This window comes from Amphiura filiformis, chromosome 2 (assembly GCF_039555335.1).
Source record: "Amphiura filiformis chromosome 2, Afil_fr2py, whole genome shotgun sequence".
Classification (NCBI taxonomy): Eukaryota; Metazoa; Echinodermata; class Ophiuroidea; order Amphilepidida; family Amphiuridae; genus Amphiura; species Amphiura filiformis.
The window spans coordinates 50011787-50030057 of NC_092629.1; the positions used below are offsets into that span (position 1 = coordinate 50011787).

The following is an 18271-nucleotide window of genomic DNA, read 5'->3' on the forward strand; positions in this document are numbered from 1 at the left end:
TCGGACACTACGCGCAGGGCGCATCTTGTCACGCACGCGTCGATGCGGTGATTTTGCTGTTCGCGCATGGAGATCGAACGACCATCGCAGCATGTACCCACAAGATGGCGGCATATGACGTCACGCTGACGGCCTCTATTCAATAAACTTAATATGTATACAACTCATTGTACTTCTTTTTTTCTATCAAACTTGGGAAAACCATGTTCATGATGTTCATTTATGCCTAATTTTTTTCTTCTTTTTTTGCAAAAAAATTAATAAAGGAAATAAAAAAAAGAAGAAAAAAAGATCCAAGGCCTTTATCAAATGCATTTTACAGCTTTAAAAGTTCCATTGGTAACTTTTTATCACAGAGAATGTCTTTGAATAATACTTCAAAAAATTTCCTACCTACCTACCCTAATTTTTTTAATGTTATGCCAATCAAACAATTTTTAGGCCTTATGATGTTTCAATTCATGATGCTTCTTGTGACACACTTGAGCAAAGAATTTATCGCAGTAATTACATTTGTGAGGTTTGTTCCCTGTATGTGTCATTTCATGTAGTTTCTTGCTACTCCATTTATTAAATGATTTGTCGCAATAGCTACACATGTGAGATTTTTCACCTGTGTGTATCAGTTCATGTTGTTTCCTGTGCGTCATCTGACGAAACGTCTTCTCGCAGTAGAAACACTTGTATGGTTTTACACCAGTGTGTGTCATCTCATGTTGTTTCGTGTAATCCGGTCGATTGAAGGATTTGTCGCAGTAGCTACACTTGTGAGTTTTTACTCCGGTGTGTATCAATTCATGAAGTTTCTTTTTCTCCAGTTGACAAAATAATTTACCACAGAAGCTACACTTGTGAGGTTTTTCTCCTGTGTGTGTCATCTCGTGCAGTTTTTTGCTATACATTTGAGCAAAGGGTTTGTTGCAGTAGCAACACTTGTGATGTTTCTCTTCTGCATGTTTTGTATGTCTCAATTCATGCCATCTCTTTTTACTCCGATAGCTGAAGGTTTCGTTACAGTATCTACACTTGTGAGGCTTTTCCCCTCTGTGCGCCATTTCATGCTCTTTCTTGCTACGCGGTAGGGTAAATAATTTGCCACAGTAACTACACTTGTGAGGTTTCTCTCCTCGATGTGTCATTTCGTGGTGTTTCTTGTGACCAAGCTGATCGAATGATTCGTCACAGTAATTACACTTGTGAGCTTTTTCTACTTTATGTTTCATTTCGTGGTGTTTCTTGTGACCAAGCTGATCGAATGATTCGTCACAGTAACTACATTTGTGAGCTTTCTCTCCTCGATGTGTCATTTCGTGGTGTTTCTTGTGTCCAAGCTGATCGAATGATTCGTCACAATAACTACACTTGTGAGCTTTTTCTCCTGCGTGTGTCATTTCGTGGTGTTTCTTGTGACCAAGCTGATCGAATGATTCGTCACAGTAACTACAATTGTGAGCTTTTTCTCCTGCGTGTGTCATTTCGTGGTGTTTCTTGTGACCAAGCTGATCGAATGATTCGTCACAGTAACTACATTTGTGAGCTTTTTCTCCTGCGTGTGTCATTTCGTGGTGTTTCTTGTGACCAAGCTGATCGAATGATTCGTCACAATAACTACACTTGTGAGCTTTTTCTCCTGCGTGTGTCATTTCGTGGTGTTTCTTGTGTCCAAGCTGATCGAATGATTCGTCACAGTAACTACACTGGTACGCTTTTTCTCCTGCGTGTGTCATTTCGTGGTGTTTCTTGTGACCAAGCTGATCGAATGATTCGTCACAGTAACTACATTTGTGAGCTTTTTCTCCTGCGTGTGTCATTTCGTGGTGTTTCTTGTGACCAAGCTGATCGAATGATTCGTCACAATAACTACACTTGTGAGCTTTTTCTCCTGCGTGTGTCATTTCGTGGTGTTTCTTGTGTCCAAGCTGATCGAATGATTCGTCACAGTAACTACACTTGTGAGGTTTCTCTCCTCGATGTGTCATTTCGTGGTGTTTCTTGTGTCCAAGCTGATCGAATGATTTGTCACAGTATCTACATTTGTGAGTTTTTTCTCCTGCGCGTTTCAGTTCATGTTGTTTCTTGGAATACACTGATTTGTTGGGGGTCTCTACTATGCGCGTCATTGTATGTCGTTCTTTAACAAGGTGATGATGGCTGGGTGTTTTGTTATAATAGCTATGCAGGTGGCAGTTTAAGTTTAATAGTCTGAGCCCAGATTGTGGCCATACCTTCCGGTTTCTGTACCAGAATGGTTTGATGTTCCGTTCATGTCTGCGTTTGTGAGACAGATAGCGCGAGATACTTCCAAACCATTGACGGCAATATCTGCATACTGGAGATAACAAATGTTCGCGCCTCATTGGTGTTGTCATGGTGACGTTGATCTGAAACAGAATGAATAGAGCATTAAGGATACTACAAGAAACGTATAAAAACGTATAAAAGACGTATAAACTTGTTCTCTAAAATCAGGTTTTACTCAGCAATTAAATATCCCAATGAGAAACATGTTGGTGCGTTGGATATAGCTTTACATTATATTTGTATGTTAATACATAATGATAATGGTTAGACTTATACTTATAGCCTTATTATTAATTGAAGTCATCCTGTTTACACACCATGTTGACGAGATCAAAAACGTGTTCATGATGTTTTTTGTGTGCTCCGTATAAAACCACGCTGAGTGATTGCTTTCTCCTTTTTTGTACTGTGCTACAAACCGATCCAAGAAATAATGTCGCCATTTATCACGTTTATTAGAACCAAATGCAGTACCGGGTTTTAAAAACCTGTTTTGCCATTGTTTGCGGGAACACTTTGAAGAGTCTTGCATGACAAAAAAAAATGTTTTGTTGTTATAATTATCTAGAATAAATTGCGGAACGTTAATGTTGACATCTAACTACCTACATTATCCGCCACTCGCTATCCCGTTTCAGTGGCGTAGCAGCCGGGTGGGGGCAGGGGGGCGATCGCCTATTGCCTATTTGGACCCCCGCCCCTAGTGCAAGGAAAAAAAGAGAAAAAGGAGGAAGAGAGAGGAAAAAAGAGAGAAGAGAGAGGGAGAGGAGGGAAAGAAAGATATTGGAATCCATACGATATGCAATACCATACGATTATTATCAACTAGGCGGTTACCCGTATTTCGCGGTTCTCGGCTGTCATAGTAATTGGCTTTTGCAGATCTCAAACCTGGGCTTCCTTGGCCAAAGTTACACCCACCGACCAAGTTTGAGTTCCATGAGCAATTTGAAATCTTTGTTTTTTGACCTATGACCTCTCAACCGTAGGTCTGACAAAAAGGTCACAATGGAACTTTTGTTTGTTAGTCCAATTTCCACCAACTCACCAAGTATGAGCTCCATAGGCATTTTGAAATTTTTACTTTTTTGACCTTTGACCTCTTATACGTAGGTCTGAAGAAAAGATCACGGTGGAATCTTTTGTTGTCCACCCACCCACCAAGTTTGAGTTCCAGAGGGGCAATTTGAAATGTTGACCTTTCTTGACCTATGACCTCTTAACCGTAGGTCTGACGAAAAGATCACCGTGGAAACTTTTGTTTGTTAGTCCAAGGTCCACCCACCCACCAAGTTTGAGCTCAATGGGAGCAATTTGAAATTGTGACCTTCCTTGACCTATGACCTCTTAACCGTAGGTATGATGAAAAGGTCACCGTGGAAACTTTTGTTTGTTAGTCCAAGGTCCACCCACCCACCAAGTTTGAGCTCCATAGGGGCAATTTGAAATTTTTACCTTTCTTGACCTACGACCTCTTAACCGTAGGTATGACGAAAAGGTCACCGTGGAAACTTTTGTTTGTTAGTCCAAGGTCCACCCACCCACCAAGTTTGAGCTCCATAGGAGTAATTTGAATTTGTTACCTTTCTTGACCTATGACCTCTTAACCGTAGGTCTGACAAAAGGTCATTGTGGAAACTTGTATTTGTTATTCCAAGTTCCATCCACCCACCAAGTTTGAGCTTCATAGGGGCAGTTTGAAATTTTTACCTTTCTTGACCTTTGACCTCTAAACCCTTGGTCTGACGATGAGGTCACCGTGGAAACTTTTGTTTGATAGTCCAAGGTCAACACAATGGCATGGCTAGATTTGCCATTTAAAGTATTTGAAATTAGACTTCAATTGAACTTGACCCCATCCTTGACCTTTGACCTTAAAAAATATAAACTCCTTCTTCCTCATACCAAGCTGCACCCACCCACCAAGTTTGAGCCCCGTATGACCTACGGTGGCCTCACATTAGCAGTCACAGACAAACAGAGGCGCAGACAGAGAATAGCGTATTATTATATAGATAAGCCTGGCAAAATTGTCTATTTGGGCCCCCGCCCCCCGTCCCATACAGGCTTGCCCCCCCCCTGAAAAAAATCCCAGCTACGTCGCTGTCCCGTTTCATTTTCACTCCAAATTGAAGCTAGTATATTGCAAAAGAGAAAAAATATCGATACGCCCGAAATTGCAGAGGACGAGCTTTTTATCATAACAGCCTGTGATAACACTATACATAGTCACTCGGTAACTCGCCTATCCCCTTAACTCGCCATATACCCAAATCCTTGTTGAATTCACTTACTCTTGGTCCCCGGGGTCTTGGTAACTCGCCTATTCCTTAACTCGCATAATACCCAATCCCCTTAAATCAACTTACTCTCGGTAACGTAACTCGCCTATCCCTTAACTCGCCATATACCCAAACCCTTGTTGAATTCACTTACTCTTAACTCGCAATTATACCCAATCCCTTTTGAATTCACTTACTCTCCTTAACTCGCTTATCCCTTAACTCGCAATATACCCAATCCCCTTGAATCCACTTACTCTCGGTAACTCGCCTATCCCTGAACTCGTATATACCCAATCTCTCAAATCGCAGCGTAATCAATGAAGCGTGTGAATGTCTGACACCGCGCACCGTGTAAACACCCATGGAAAGCAGTGGAAATTTGGAAATAGCCTATGTAAACAAAGTTGATCACGACCGGTACATGAGAATATAGCATATAAAATAGTGACACGACCATTGTAATGAAAAGGTGACGTCAACATTCGAAGTGTTACTACTTGAAGATTATTGCAGAAAAAAAAAAAAAAAATAAATAAAAAATTTCAAACTTACAAAAGTGGGTATATGCATAGGCTTTGGAACCATTGTGGGTAGCGGGGGCTGAGCCCCTCCCCTGCCCAATAATTTGGGTACAAGGGTTCAAATACCCTTCAACCACCCAATAATTCCAGGTGAAGTTTAAAAAAATGTGATCAGAAACAGGAAAAATTAACGTTTTAAGCGACATATTTTTTACCAAATTTTCTGACTTTGGTGACCCCTTCAGGCACCAATACCTAAACAGGTTATCAACAGAATTTGGATTGGTCAGCTCACTCCATTTGAACTGCATAGAATCACTAGGATCCACAACATGCTCATCTATCAGGGCACAGCTCTTTAACCCCCATACATTTGTACATTCAAAATGACATTTGACAATTTGGGTAAAAATCACATACTCTGCAACTCGAGGTCAAATTTTGCATTATGATTGTTTAATTGAGGTTATTGAACTATGCCATTGTGACGAGGCCATTGTGGTCCATAGTGAATGAGTTCCAATCTTTGCATATAATGCACCCGGATAGTGCACCCCATTCATCACCAGTCTTGATATCTTTAATATGGTCAATTCCAAGCAACCTCGCCCAAATTGTCAAAATTTAAAAATCAAGTCAAGTATGTGATTTTGGTCTCATATTGTAGCTAAAAAGCTATATTTTCTGAAAACATACTTTTTAGGAGGAAATGGTGTCCATTGTTAGAAAAACATCCTAATTCGCATAAATTTGCATATTCTTGACTGGTAAAAGCAGCAAAACTAAAAACACAGCAACTGCTCTGTACTGTAAAATTTTGGAAACAAATTATGCATGTGAATATAAAGTTTATAAGTAGCTCAAAATATAAACACCAGAAATTTTCAAATTTTATAACGTGTAGCCGTCAGCATTGTTTGAGTACCAATTTTACAATTAAAAGCATCATTCCGCAACGCAAAAGTATCATTTATTACCACTGCAATTTTAAAATAAGGTTGATTTTCATTGAAACTAGAATGCAAAGCAAATTTATTCATCCCTATCCAATAACAAAAATAATTGTCAAAAAGTCTAATTTGCGGCGGTAACGACCAATTAAAGTTGCATCATTCCGCAACGTTGCGGAATGATGCATAATTCATAATGTGCCCGTTTGAAAAAAATATTCACAATTTTGGGTTAAAACTTTCTGAAATGCATTGCACAGAACTATCTTTACAGTAATTGATGTTTCAGCATTGCCTGAACCATTGTAAGTGACATTTCTCCACAAAACCCCTGCATCATTCCGCAACGCCATAAGGATTCATGGATTGCAAGGATTTTTTTCTTTAAATTTACGATAAAATAAAAACAGTGATGATTATTTCTTGATAGATGGTGATAGTTGTTACGTTACATCCTATGGCTAACATCCAGTGCTAAATTTCACTTCCAAGAATTTTAGACTGGCAGAATGTTGACATAATTTTAGTTTCAAAATGTGACCATGCAACACAAGTTAGCGGATTAAAAAAAAATCGGTGATAAATATTTTTGGATAAATATTGATATTTGTCAGCTAACATTTAAGTAGCTAAGTATATTTAACACAATTTACTCAAATTTATTGATATATTTATTTTTATTTTCAAACATGGACTGCTTTTCATTTTCTATGGGATTTTACACACAGCATCATTCCGCAACGCTCCTTGCATCATTCCGCAACATGACCTAGTGTCTGCAAATTTGGCATAAAGAGACGTTGCCCTTTTTTTTTTTAAATCGATACTGACAATTGTCAGTTTACATCCTAAGCTTTACATTAAGTGGCAAATTTAATATCTCAGATTACTAAACTCACAGAGTTTGTCAAAAATGTTTTAGTGCAAAAATACTGCTCCGTGCGCATCATTCCATAACGCTGAACTTTGCATATGCAAATTAGGAAATTAGGGTGGTTTGGAAAAGTTTCTCCTACCTTAATCATTCACTTACCAAAAATACTTTAACATTATGCTATTCACCTTATGCTGTTAATACATATTTGGCTGCTGCATCAAAAAAGAAATTCGTACGAAGGCAGTTTGCATCATTCCGCAACGCTTGGAATTGCCCATATCTTCATTTGGTAGTTTAATCACTTTCGGTCGTGTGTCTTGAGCTCGCCACCAAAAAAAGGTGGCGACGTTACATTTTGCCAAAGTCGACTCAAAACAAATGATGATATCTCTGTCAAGCAAGAAGTTATTGTCATGCTTGTGGTCTCATTTTATTGCTAAATAAAATGCACTTTCAACCCTGTAAAAAGAAATACTTGAACTTTTTCAATACTGACACTGTGCTTCATAGAATTCAGAATGGGCAGGGTGGCGGTGGTGGGGATGTGGTGGTGGGGATGTGGTACACACAAACTCTATGGGATTGGTATTTTTAGTGCGTAATCTGCTTCTGTAAAGGCTGTAAATTGGATTTGGACTCTATTTAGCATCTAAACGACTCACGGCCTTACAGCTAAACAATTCTACTAATTGTTTTTAATCATTTATGATTGGTGTAGTGTAGAAAATACACACTTTTCCATACAAAACTACCCGTTGTCATATTAAACACTGTAGTAAGTAATGCAGATGTCTTCAAAATCTGAAAGTTACTGTAAAATTTTAATTACTTATCCTATCATAGTCAAAGTATAGATTTTCTGAAGGGAAATTTGATGAGGAATCTAAATATGGACATATTTTTTCTGTATGGGTTATGGGGAAAATGTTTAGGTTCAAAATATGTTGAATTGTAAAAAAAATCTAACATACTTTGGGACACCCTATATTCCGAGATTACCAAACAGCTGTGATTTTGGTTTCTTCCGAAGTCAGTTGGCTCTCCATTTCCTCTAACCAAATGAATGTTGTTTACTTCCAGTTTATTACTGTAAGTTGGTAATAAGCAATGCATTGAGTGACCCATTTTTTATCAAATCCTTTTTATTCCACCCTGTATAACTTTTTTTTATCTTTCCCACAAGACACAAAGTGCCCTGTGCTTTTATTTTCATTATTGCAGGTCACCCTGTATAATGAGTTGAAATGTATATATTGGAATTGCTGATGCCTTCAGCTTTCCAAAAATGTATACTCTTGCTAGTTTAGGGTTGATGATTGTCGAGATAATCTAATTAGAAACCCGGTTGGTGTAAACATTCATAATATTTGTCATGTAACGCTAAGGGTGGCGAGTTCAGGACACACGGCCTTTCACCTATTTTGTGCACCTTTGCCTGTGGCTCCGGGCCACGGGGACTTCACCTCTGCACCAAGTCCCAGTGTAGCTGATTGCTGCATGCACCTTCGAGGAAGATTGAAGATCCCGGGTTGAAGATCTTCCTAAGCCATTGATATGCGTTTACAAAATAGCTCCTTACCGTATTTACTACTTGTGAAATTAAAGTCTGTCGGTATCCCGTGGCAATAAAGTGCACCGAATTGGTATCCTAAGCCATGCCTAAATCAGTACGATATCTGTAGTTATGCTATTATTATAGAAATAGCCAAAAACCTCACATTTATGAACTTACCTTATCAATTAAATAACTGCTAATGGTATATAATTCACCTGTACCTGATGACCATTGCTGATATACCTGTGGGAAACTCTGCTTTCGATTATCATTATTTAATTTACCGTGCAATGCAATGCATCGCTGAGACTGTATGTTTAAAGCACCCTGCTGTTTTTTAAGTTTACCTTTATGAATCGTTTCCACTTTTTTTTTTTTTGGCAAAATAGCTTGGTCGACTTCGAGTCAATTTAATAACAACAAACTCTTTGAAAAGGACATATATAATATTAACTCTCTCCACGCGGGTGTAGACTGCAGACGACAAGTTTAAAAGAAAATTTCAGAATTGTAAATTTTCATGACCATATTTGGAATCAGCATGAAAAATGCATTAAAATGAGTACAAACAAGCCTAGTATTGGTTCAGTAGTTCTTGAGATCGCGCTTGATATTTTGAGAAAATATGTCAACACTTGGATTTTTGTTGTTGAAGCCGATGGAAAGCATGCAGAGCATTAAGCTTGGGAGCTCGAGCACAAACTTGTTAATGTTGGTCTGAACCCTGGAATTATGAAAACTTTCGGGCCTCATAACTGCTAAATTATTAGTCTAAAGAATATAAAGTAGACATTTTAGAATGGAAATGACTTGATGAATTCATCTGTGAGGTCAATTAGGGCCAAAATGCTCATTTTGAGAAAATCCCAAAAACGGGTTTTTGGCCCAAATTTTCGTGCAACCTAACAAAAAAATTGTTTGGCCAAAATTTTTTTTTTACTAATTTTTATAAACTAGATACAAATATCTAGGGACCGTTTTTTAATTTTTTTTGAATTTTGACCAACTTCACCAAATATATTTGAAATTTGGGCGAAAATCAGGCTTTTTTATGATTTTGTTGAATATGTTGCATTTTTGACCATTTTTGGTGCAAATTTCTCAAAGTTGGTCAAAATTCAAAAAATAAAAAACGGTCCCTAGATATTTTGATCTAGTTTTTAAAATTAATAAAAAATTTTTTGGCCAAACAATTTTTTTTGTTACGTTGCACGAAAAATTTGGGCAAAAAACCGTTTTTTTTATTTTCTCAAAAATGAGCATTTTGGCCCAAATTGGACCTCACAGATGAATTCAGCAAGTCATTTCCGGTCTAAAAATGTATACTTTTATATTCTTTAGACTAATAATTTAGCAGTTATGAGGCCCGAAAGTTTCCATAATTCCAGGGTTAAGACCACCCTTAATGCATAATGTTTCATGTATGCTAAATTTGTGATGATTTGTGTGATTGATTATATTTATTGTTCTTGTCGATTTTGCCGAATAAATATGAATGAATAAATGAATGAATGTACCAATGAAAATATATTGTGCCGAGGGAAGTTGTGAACTGTTTGACTCCAAGTTTTTCCCCAATGCGCTCAAGAAATTTAAAAGAGAGGAGAGGAGGTGGTGGGTGCGGAGCAAACCTTTTTCAACGCACGTTTATAATTATACACTCCTCAAATTAATTAAAGGATCAAATATTTGATCTAGATTATCTGGAACCTGCTTGTACCTAATCGGATTATCTTTTTATATTATGTGGCCAATGCTCTACTGAACACTGTAAACAGTTGGATGATGCAAGAGCTCATTCACGTGATTCAGTGTACAGGTTGCTGGATAAGTCAAAAAGGACTCCATACAGTCTATTGAAACGGAGAGCCAAAATGCGATTTCAGATTTTTGGCCTGTTTTTAAGCTTACCTCCTGTGTGTTTGTCTATTGCAGAAATACGAAAATTTAGCTCTTGTCAAATTCATATTTAGAGAAAAGTCACGATGCTCACGTGTTCGTGGTAGTTTTTGATTGTTATTCTGAATATAAAAATGATTGCATGGCTCTGCACAAGGTATATTTTTGTAAATATTTGGATTTGTTTACCTGCCGATCGTCTGTTGTCGCCGTGGGTTAAAAATACGGCAGAGAAAATTTGTCATGTCGTACGTGCGAATTTGGCTTCAAAATTTCACTATTCTGCTAGAAGTTGTACATAGATCTTATAATATTGTGTAAATAATTTTGTCAGGAACAAAATAAGGTATTACATACCGTCTACGAGTAAATATTGAGGACAAAATTCAGGTTTTTCTTGTTTGTTTACAGAATTTTGGATTTGTCATTTTGAAAGTTCCCGGCCATCAGTCGTCTGGTTTACGTAAACAAGTTTTCCTAAAAATTGTAAATTTCCTTAAAAACGACTTTTGTTGATCAAACTTTGGATTATTTAAGATGTAATTGTTTAAGGATGTAGAATTTTAAGATATTTTTGAGTATTTCAATGTTTTACATGGTCAAAAAGGGGGTCATCAGTTTGATTCCTGATTTAAAAACACTAGCAGTTCTAGTTATTAAATTTCGTCATGTTCAAAATCTTTTCGAAAGTGAGCGCCTGACGCGGAGTGACTGCGCGATATCCATAGTAACGGAGCTTACGCTTTGAACGCAGCCGCCAAAAGGTTCCATGAACGCGTTCAGGAGTCTATATAAAGGCCGTGCACGACGCGAATTAATCAGATTGCTTGGTGGACAATAGTCCACCCAAACCTTCACTCAGTTTGAAGGTAAGCACTGCCAACCAAAGCAAATACGCCCAGGACCGCGACACTCCGGAGGACAGCAGAGGACAGAAAAATGTGACTCTCGTGCTAGTCTCCTACACAACCAGTTAATTATGTTTTTGTTCATACCGCATACAGTCTGGCCCGCGCCCGAGACTAGCAGGAGAGTCACATTTTCTGTCCTCACATCGGTATAGGCCGTCTGCACGTTAATTGTACGGAGTGTCGCTTCTCTACCTTTATTTTCTCTGATACGCCCTACTCTGGAGCTCAGATTGAGCTAGGGGCAGCTTGGCTACCACAATAGTGGCACTGCCAACACCCGGGTGGTTATGCACTCCGGTGTTTTGGCCTAGCGCCTATACCTATTGTGCAAGTGACTTGCCGCACACATGCACAAGTCCAATGGAAAGTTATGCACTGTATTTGGTGTGCATTCATTGTTGCATGGCAAGTTCGTATAGGTGTACAGACATGGATACTATGCTCTGTAGTCGGCCTACTAGGCCTTGGCCTAGCCTATGACTATGTCATGTGATGAGAGATTCTGTTGATTAAATTGTATTTTTATGCTTCTCGATTATTCAAGCAGATAGTATGTACTTTTCGGCAGCATTTATTGGTAATTTATTTGGATTTAAAAGAGAGAAATAAGGAAATATCGTCATGATCAACAACAGAGATTGTGTATTTACCAGTGTTTACTTGTATTTATGAATTGTGATGTGATAAGACAAATATGAAAGCAAAATAACAATACAAGATATAACAAAAGAAGCAAATATAAAACCGAATTGTCAAGTCTCATTTTTACCTGTTACTTCTCATTTCATGCATCACTGATTCAACATATCTTGGGGAGAATTCTAGTCTTTGATACTACGCTACCACTTGTATGTTTAGAAGGCTAGTCTTCTCCATCAGTCGTTTACAAAAGTATTAGGGGCAAGCTCGGTCCCGTTACACTATTGCATTGTTATGGTTCAGCTCCAAAATGGCCGTGTTTCTTACGGTGTTTTTGGGTTGAGTTTCAAACTGTAAGACCCGCTATCAGAAGACACCTGGGTGAAATTGAAGTGGTAAGGGCTGTGCAAATGACTTCATATGGATTGACTTGGCGTCAATCAGCTGCTAACCTCGGGAGTGTGTTAGACTGCGGAACTCAGTCCTCAATGATAGTCAGTCACTTATCTTTTGGTCGATCATTTGAGGACTGAGTTCTTACCATACATCTTCCGAGGTGCAGTTTCAGACAATAGCTTGGGATTATTGGGGCAGAGGTTATCTTTTGAATTCTTTCATGACCACTGAAGCATAGTCAATCCTGTCAAGGACACTCGGCGTGAATTGAAAGACCATGTCACTCGCCACAAAAGAATGTCAAAGGTCATAAACACCAATTTGGTGTACTTCCGCGCCTCGGAAAATGATGTTTAAGGTTTAGGGCTAGCAGAAGACGTGGACACGGTCGTCGGAGGTTGACAACACCAGCTCAAGACCGTTATCTGCTAATTGTATCATCCAAGGTTTCTCTACTGCTTAGCAAAGCTTATTAGCCGAGATGTGCAACAATCTCCAGTGTGATGTCTTCTGTTTGCAAGAGACACATCGAGGAAGTAACAACATCCGCCCTACCATACCTGGCATGGATTTAGCCATCGAACGACCTCATCGACAGCATGGCACTGCTGTATTTGTCAAAGCTGGTTCAATCATAGAAGCTACGTCCTTCTCTGCGGATGAAGACATTGCGATCTTAACTGTGTACACGAGTAGTGTTGTAGTGATCTCTGTGTATAAACCACAACCTGTTGCTTCCACCAACTTGTTCCCCGATGTGCACAACAAGCCTCAAATCATCATTGGTGACCTTAATAGCCATAGCACTCTGTGGAGGTATAGAGAAACCAACAAGGATAACGAAGCTGTAGAAATGTGGATGGACACAAACCAACTAAGTCTCATTCATGACCCCAAGCTCCCTCCTTCGTTAGAAAGTCAAGTGGCAGAACTTTACTGACGAGCTAGATCTGAAGGTGAAACATTTTAAGCCAACAGCAGGTAACTACGACCAATTCATTCGACTGGTTAGGAAGATTGCTAGAAGATACATCCCACGAGGCTGCCGAGTAAATTACATCCCTGGAGTCTCAAACTCAGAGGTGATCCCAAAGCAGATCCGCCACAAGTGAAAAAAGCAGAAAAAGATCAAACTTACCATGCTTACCGTAAAAAGTACAACAAGGGCCGTGGTTTTACAAGAACTTTCACCTTGGAAGAGCTGGAAGCAGGAATCTCCCCTCTAAAACCAGGAAAAGCGATAGGTTTAAGCAATATCGCAACTGAACAGATCAAAAACTTTGGTCTTGATTCGACGCAAGGAAGTGGCTCCTACCATGCCTACAGCTCTTCAACCAATGTCTTGCAACACACAAGCTCCCGAATATCTGGACGAAAGCTCATGTGATAGCACTTTCGAAACCTGGAAAAGATCCATCAATTCCAAAGAACTATCGCCCAATATCACTTCTGAGCCATACATACAAGCTCTTTGAACGCCTAATACTCAACAGAGTCGCACAGTCGCACTTGTCATCGATGAACGCCTCATCCCTGAGCAAGCTGGCTTCCGCCCTGTCAAGTCAACAACCAGCCAAGTTCTCAACCTCACCCAGTACATCTAAGACGGTTACGAGAAAGGAATGGTGTCTGGGGTTGTGTTCGTCAATCTATCAGCAGCTTACGATACAGTCAACCATCGATGTCTTCTCCACAAGATCCAGGAGATGACTAAAGATATACAGTTAACGGAACTGATAGAAAGCATGCTTTGTTGACCTGGATAGCAAGAAGAGCAGATGGCATAGGCTCAAGAATGGTCTTCCACAGGGAAGTGTACTTGCGCAACTCCAGTGGCGTAACTATGGGCAAGAAACAAAATTGGCGCACCTCCCCCCCCCCCCCACCCGAGAATATCTTAAGGTCCGTTCATACTACCACCGCATTTGCGATGCGTTGCTTTGCGATGCCAATTATATTGATTACTTATGCCGCAACTCAACGCAACTCGTCGCATTTCCAAGTTAAATTGTATTTAACTTTATTGCGATATCGCAATGCAGCACTTGCAGTACGATGCAGTGCGGCAACTCACCGCATCGCAAAGCAACGCATCGCAAATGCGGTGGTAGTATGAACGGACCTTTAGACGCGGGGGTGTGGGAATGGCATCGGCATTATGATTTGGCGATTTGATGCCCCTCCCCTAATGGTAGCGCCCGGGGCACCTTGTCCCCCCCCCCCTAGTTACGCCACTGCGTAACTCCTCTTCAACATCTACACGAACATGACGAACGACCAACCAAGAAGTGAGATCACTGTTCGATTCATCTATGCTGACGATCTCGGTATTAGAGCTCAAGATCTAGATTTCACAGTGGCAGAAGAACGCCTCTCCAAAGCTCTGGTTGAACTCACGTCATACTATGAGGATAACAGTGTTGTAGTCCTCGGCCTCAAGGACTCCTCGAGGACAGGTTTTGAAGTCCTTGGTCCTCGGACATGTAGTCCTTGGCCTCGGACGTGTAGTCCTTGGCCGGCCTTGGCCTTGGCCTCGGACCCCAAAGTCCTTGGTCCTCGACAACAAGGACCCGACAAGGACAGGCAAAATCATCAAAAATGCAGGCAAATGTTCAAGTGAAAGAGTACAATCTGCTGTTTAGGTATATATTAAAACTTTTAGAGAAACATGACAATTAAGGATATATCTTTTATTGTACCTGATTGAAATACAAAACAGTTTGTCAATATTTTGGTGCGCTCTTAACTATCATCTTTGCTCTTTGCAAAACATGCACATGGAGGCCAAATATGTGGTTTGATATTAAAATTCCACTCAGCCAATATGATTCCTAAAATAGGAATATCCAATAGACACAAGAGGTTCTTTAGATATTTTAAGAAACTCATTGGACGCTACTGTAGGACATGTTTCGATTACCGGGTAGGCCTAACTGTGATCAAATGAATTTTATCTATTTTGGTTAATCTCATCAGCTACATTTTGCTGCATTTGATCTTAAGATAGATCAGTGCCCATTTTAGACTGCTTTGTCGCACATTATTATATACCACATAACTGTCTAGCTTTTGACTTCAAAATGGTAGGTATGCGATCAAACATAACTGTGTTATATTGTAATCTTCACTACTTGTCTAGATAAGGGAACATCCCAAAAGTTGAAGTCTTATTTACGAAAGTCCTTCTGTTAGGCTGCGATCACATAGAAGTATACGGTATTCGCTATACGAAATACGCTCATTCGATCAGGCTGAGTTCACATAGTATACTCCTATGTGAACTCAGCCTGATCGAACGAGCGTATTTCGTATAGCGAATACCGTATATCGTATATTTCTTATGTGATCGCAGCCTTAGGGAGGGAGGCGGGCCGAAAAGACAGATAATGTTTGTAAAAAAAAGTCGTTAAAACATCTGTCAAAGTTGATCTTTTTTAAGGATTTAATATAAAATTTTAGTATTTTCTGAAGTAGGCCTACGATATTGAAATTTTACAGTGGTTGCTTCAAAATGATTTTAAATCAATATAGTGTACAGTATTCGCAACCTACAACTCGTGCTAAAAAGGTACAAAGAAAATATCTTAAAATAAAATAGAATATTTGTTTCTTCCATAAATGTGATCACTAGTATCCTAGCATTGTCGCACCCCATCCACCATAGCGACGGCACTGTATCCTATGAATACAGGTTGGAGTTTTCGATATTTGACACTTGCGTTAGAGGGGAGGGTGGAAGGGTTAGCGTTCTAGCGAAAGGACTTTCGTTTATAGGACTTCATCAAACTTTTGGGTTGTTCCCTAAGACTAAGAAACAAATCGATATATTGAACAAGTTGGGTTTTGTTGGTTGAAACTAGGATAAAGAGTCCATTTTAGGCATGTTTATTTTATAAAGTTCTATAAATAGGCTTACTGTGCAGTGTTATTTAAAGTGCATATAAAATTGCCTTATGTTGACGACAATATGCCCCCCCCCCCCCCGATCGGGCGTGGTTTAGTATGGTTCATTATTATGAAAGTCCTTGGTCCTTGGCCTTGGCCTCGGAGACAAAAGTCCTTGGCCTCGGACACCAAGTCCTTGGCCTTGGCCTCGGACATGAGGTCCTCGACTACAACACTGGAGGATAACCACCTGCGAGACAACCCACCTTCCACGAATCATGTCGAGAAGACATACATGACAAAGATGAATGTCAGTACAAGAAACAACATCTTGAGTAAGCTCACCGGAACAAGCTGGGGTGTAAGTCCTTACACTCTGAAAGCAACAGCCTTGGCTATGCTACTCAACAGCAGAGTATGCATGCCCTGTATGGGAGAGATCGCCTCACGCAAAGAAGATGGATCTAGCGCTGAATGCTAGCTGTCACTGATAACAGATTGTCTTCGAGCAACACCACCTGTAGCAAGCATGAAAGAACGCCAGCGCCAAGCCACTGGTGTAAGACATCCCCTGTTTGGACATGTCCCTCCAGAAAGTCGTCTGAAGTCCAGAGATAGCTTCCTCAATAGTGTAATTCCACTTGAAACATCAGCTAACAGTAAAAGAGTGGCAAAATGGGAGGAGAGTTCTACCAATCACCCACCAACTTTGAATATCCCTGTTGGCGAAGAACTACCACCTGGTGTAGATGCAAGTTGGGTTGAATGGAAATGCCTCAATATTTAAGGTCTGGTGTAGCAATATGTAAAATCAACCTCAGCAAATGGGGATATCGAAAGAATGCAGATGTAACCTGCGATTGTGGAACAGAACCCCAAACAATGTGTTGCCCTCGCCTCAACTGGAGCAAACATGCACAACTGCTGACTTACAATGAGAATGCTGAAAATGTGTGCAGCACTGGCTGAAACACATTTAACCCTATTCTATTACCCCCCCATCAATTTCGTGCCATATGCACGAAATGGCTTAATATGCATGTAAACAATATGAACACAAAATAAGGTCTTATCTTTTGAACAGTTTTGATAATTTATCACACAAACACAAAACCCTTTTTCCTAATATAACTATCATTTACACGTCGTAAAATGGTTTAAAATGTTTGAAACTTGCATATTTTAACCATTTTAGGCCCAATTTTGACCTAAAAATAGCCCAAAAATGTCCATAAACTTTTTAAATATAGTCCAAATTAACTCGGATTTCTTTTTATTATGTCCAGAAACTTTGAAACTGCATTTGTAGATTTCCAGCCCCCACTACCAAAGTATTTATGAACGTTCCCTAATCTTGTGCCGTGGATTCTCTTGGTCGGGCTGACGTCACAAAGGGGAAATAGCCTTGTAAAACCAGTATGCGCATGTGCAGCGCATGTGCAGTTCCCCTTTCTCGAGCTGGTTGCTATGCGCGCGCTTGTGCAAAGGGGACGAAGGGGACAATGTTCCCGGATGTCCGACCGAGTGAATACGCCAAGGAGAAGCCGTGCTTGATTTTGAACATTATCATTTAGCACCCCATGAGAACTACCTGCCGATTGGCCAAAAAGAAGTTTTTACTATCATTTGGACCAATCAGCAACATTGTTAGAATAATTTCACCACGCAAAAACATTGGGGTGAATTATTTGCAAAGCTCCATTCTGATTGGTGATTAAAATGAAGGTATCATGTAATTGACCAATCAGAGGCAGAATGTTAGAATTGTTCATGTTTAACTAACCTTGCTACATCCGTTTTTCTTCTTTCTTCTTGTTCCCGTCGCGCTACAATAAAAATATATACATAGATCAGTTCATTGATAATGAATGAATAAAATAAAAAATATAAAAACAAAAATACAATACAAAAATAAAAACAATAAAAATTAAAAACAAAAAAGGGAAGAATGAATGATGAACCAAAAAGAAATTTATCTACCCAAAAGAAAAAGGTATGTATGGAGAAAAGACGATAAAATAGTAGAATACTTGCATTAGTAAGTTGGAAAAA

At 39.5% G+C, this 18271-nt stretch overlaps 1 protein-coding gene across 1 annotated transcript; it reads right to left on the minus strand.

The window, feature by feature from the left end:
* Positions 1-305: 305 nt before the first annotated feature.
* On the minus strand, positions 306-18041 carry LOC140146323 (uncharacterized). The gene is made up of 2 exons (XM_072168124.1): positions 18003-18041; positions 306-2381 (listed from the first exon to the last, which is right to left on the minus strand). The coding sequence occupies exon 2, from the start codon at positions 2367-2369 to the stop codon at positions 438-440; it is 1932 nt and encodes a 643-aa protein (XP_072024225.1). The 5' UTR covers positions 2370-2381; positions 18003-18041; the 3' UTR covers positions 306-437.
* Between the last annotated feature and the right edge of the window lie 230 nt (positions 18042-18271).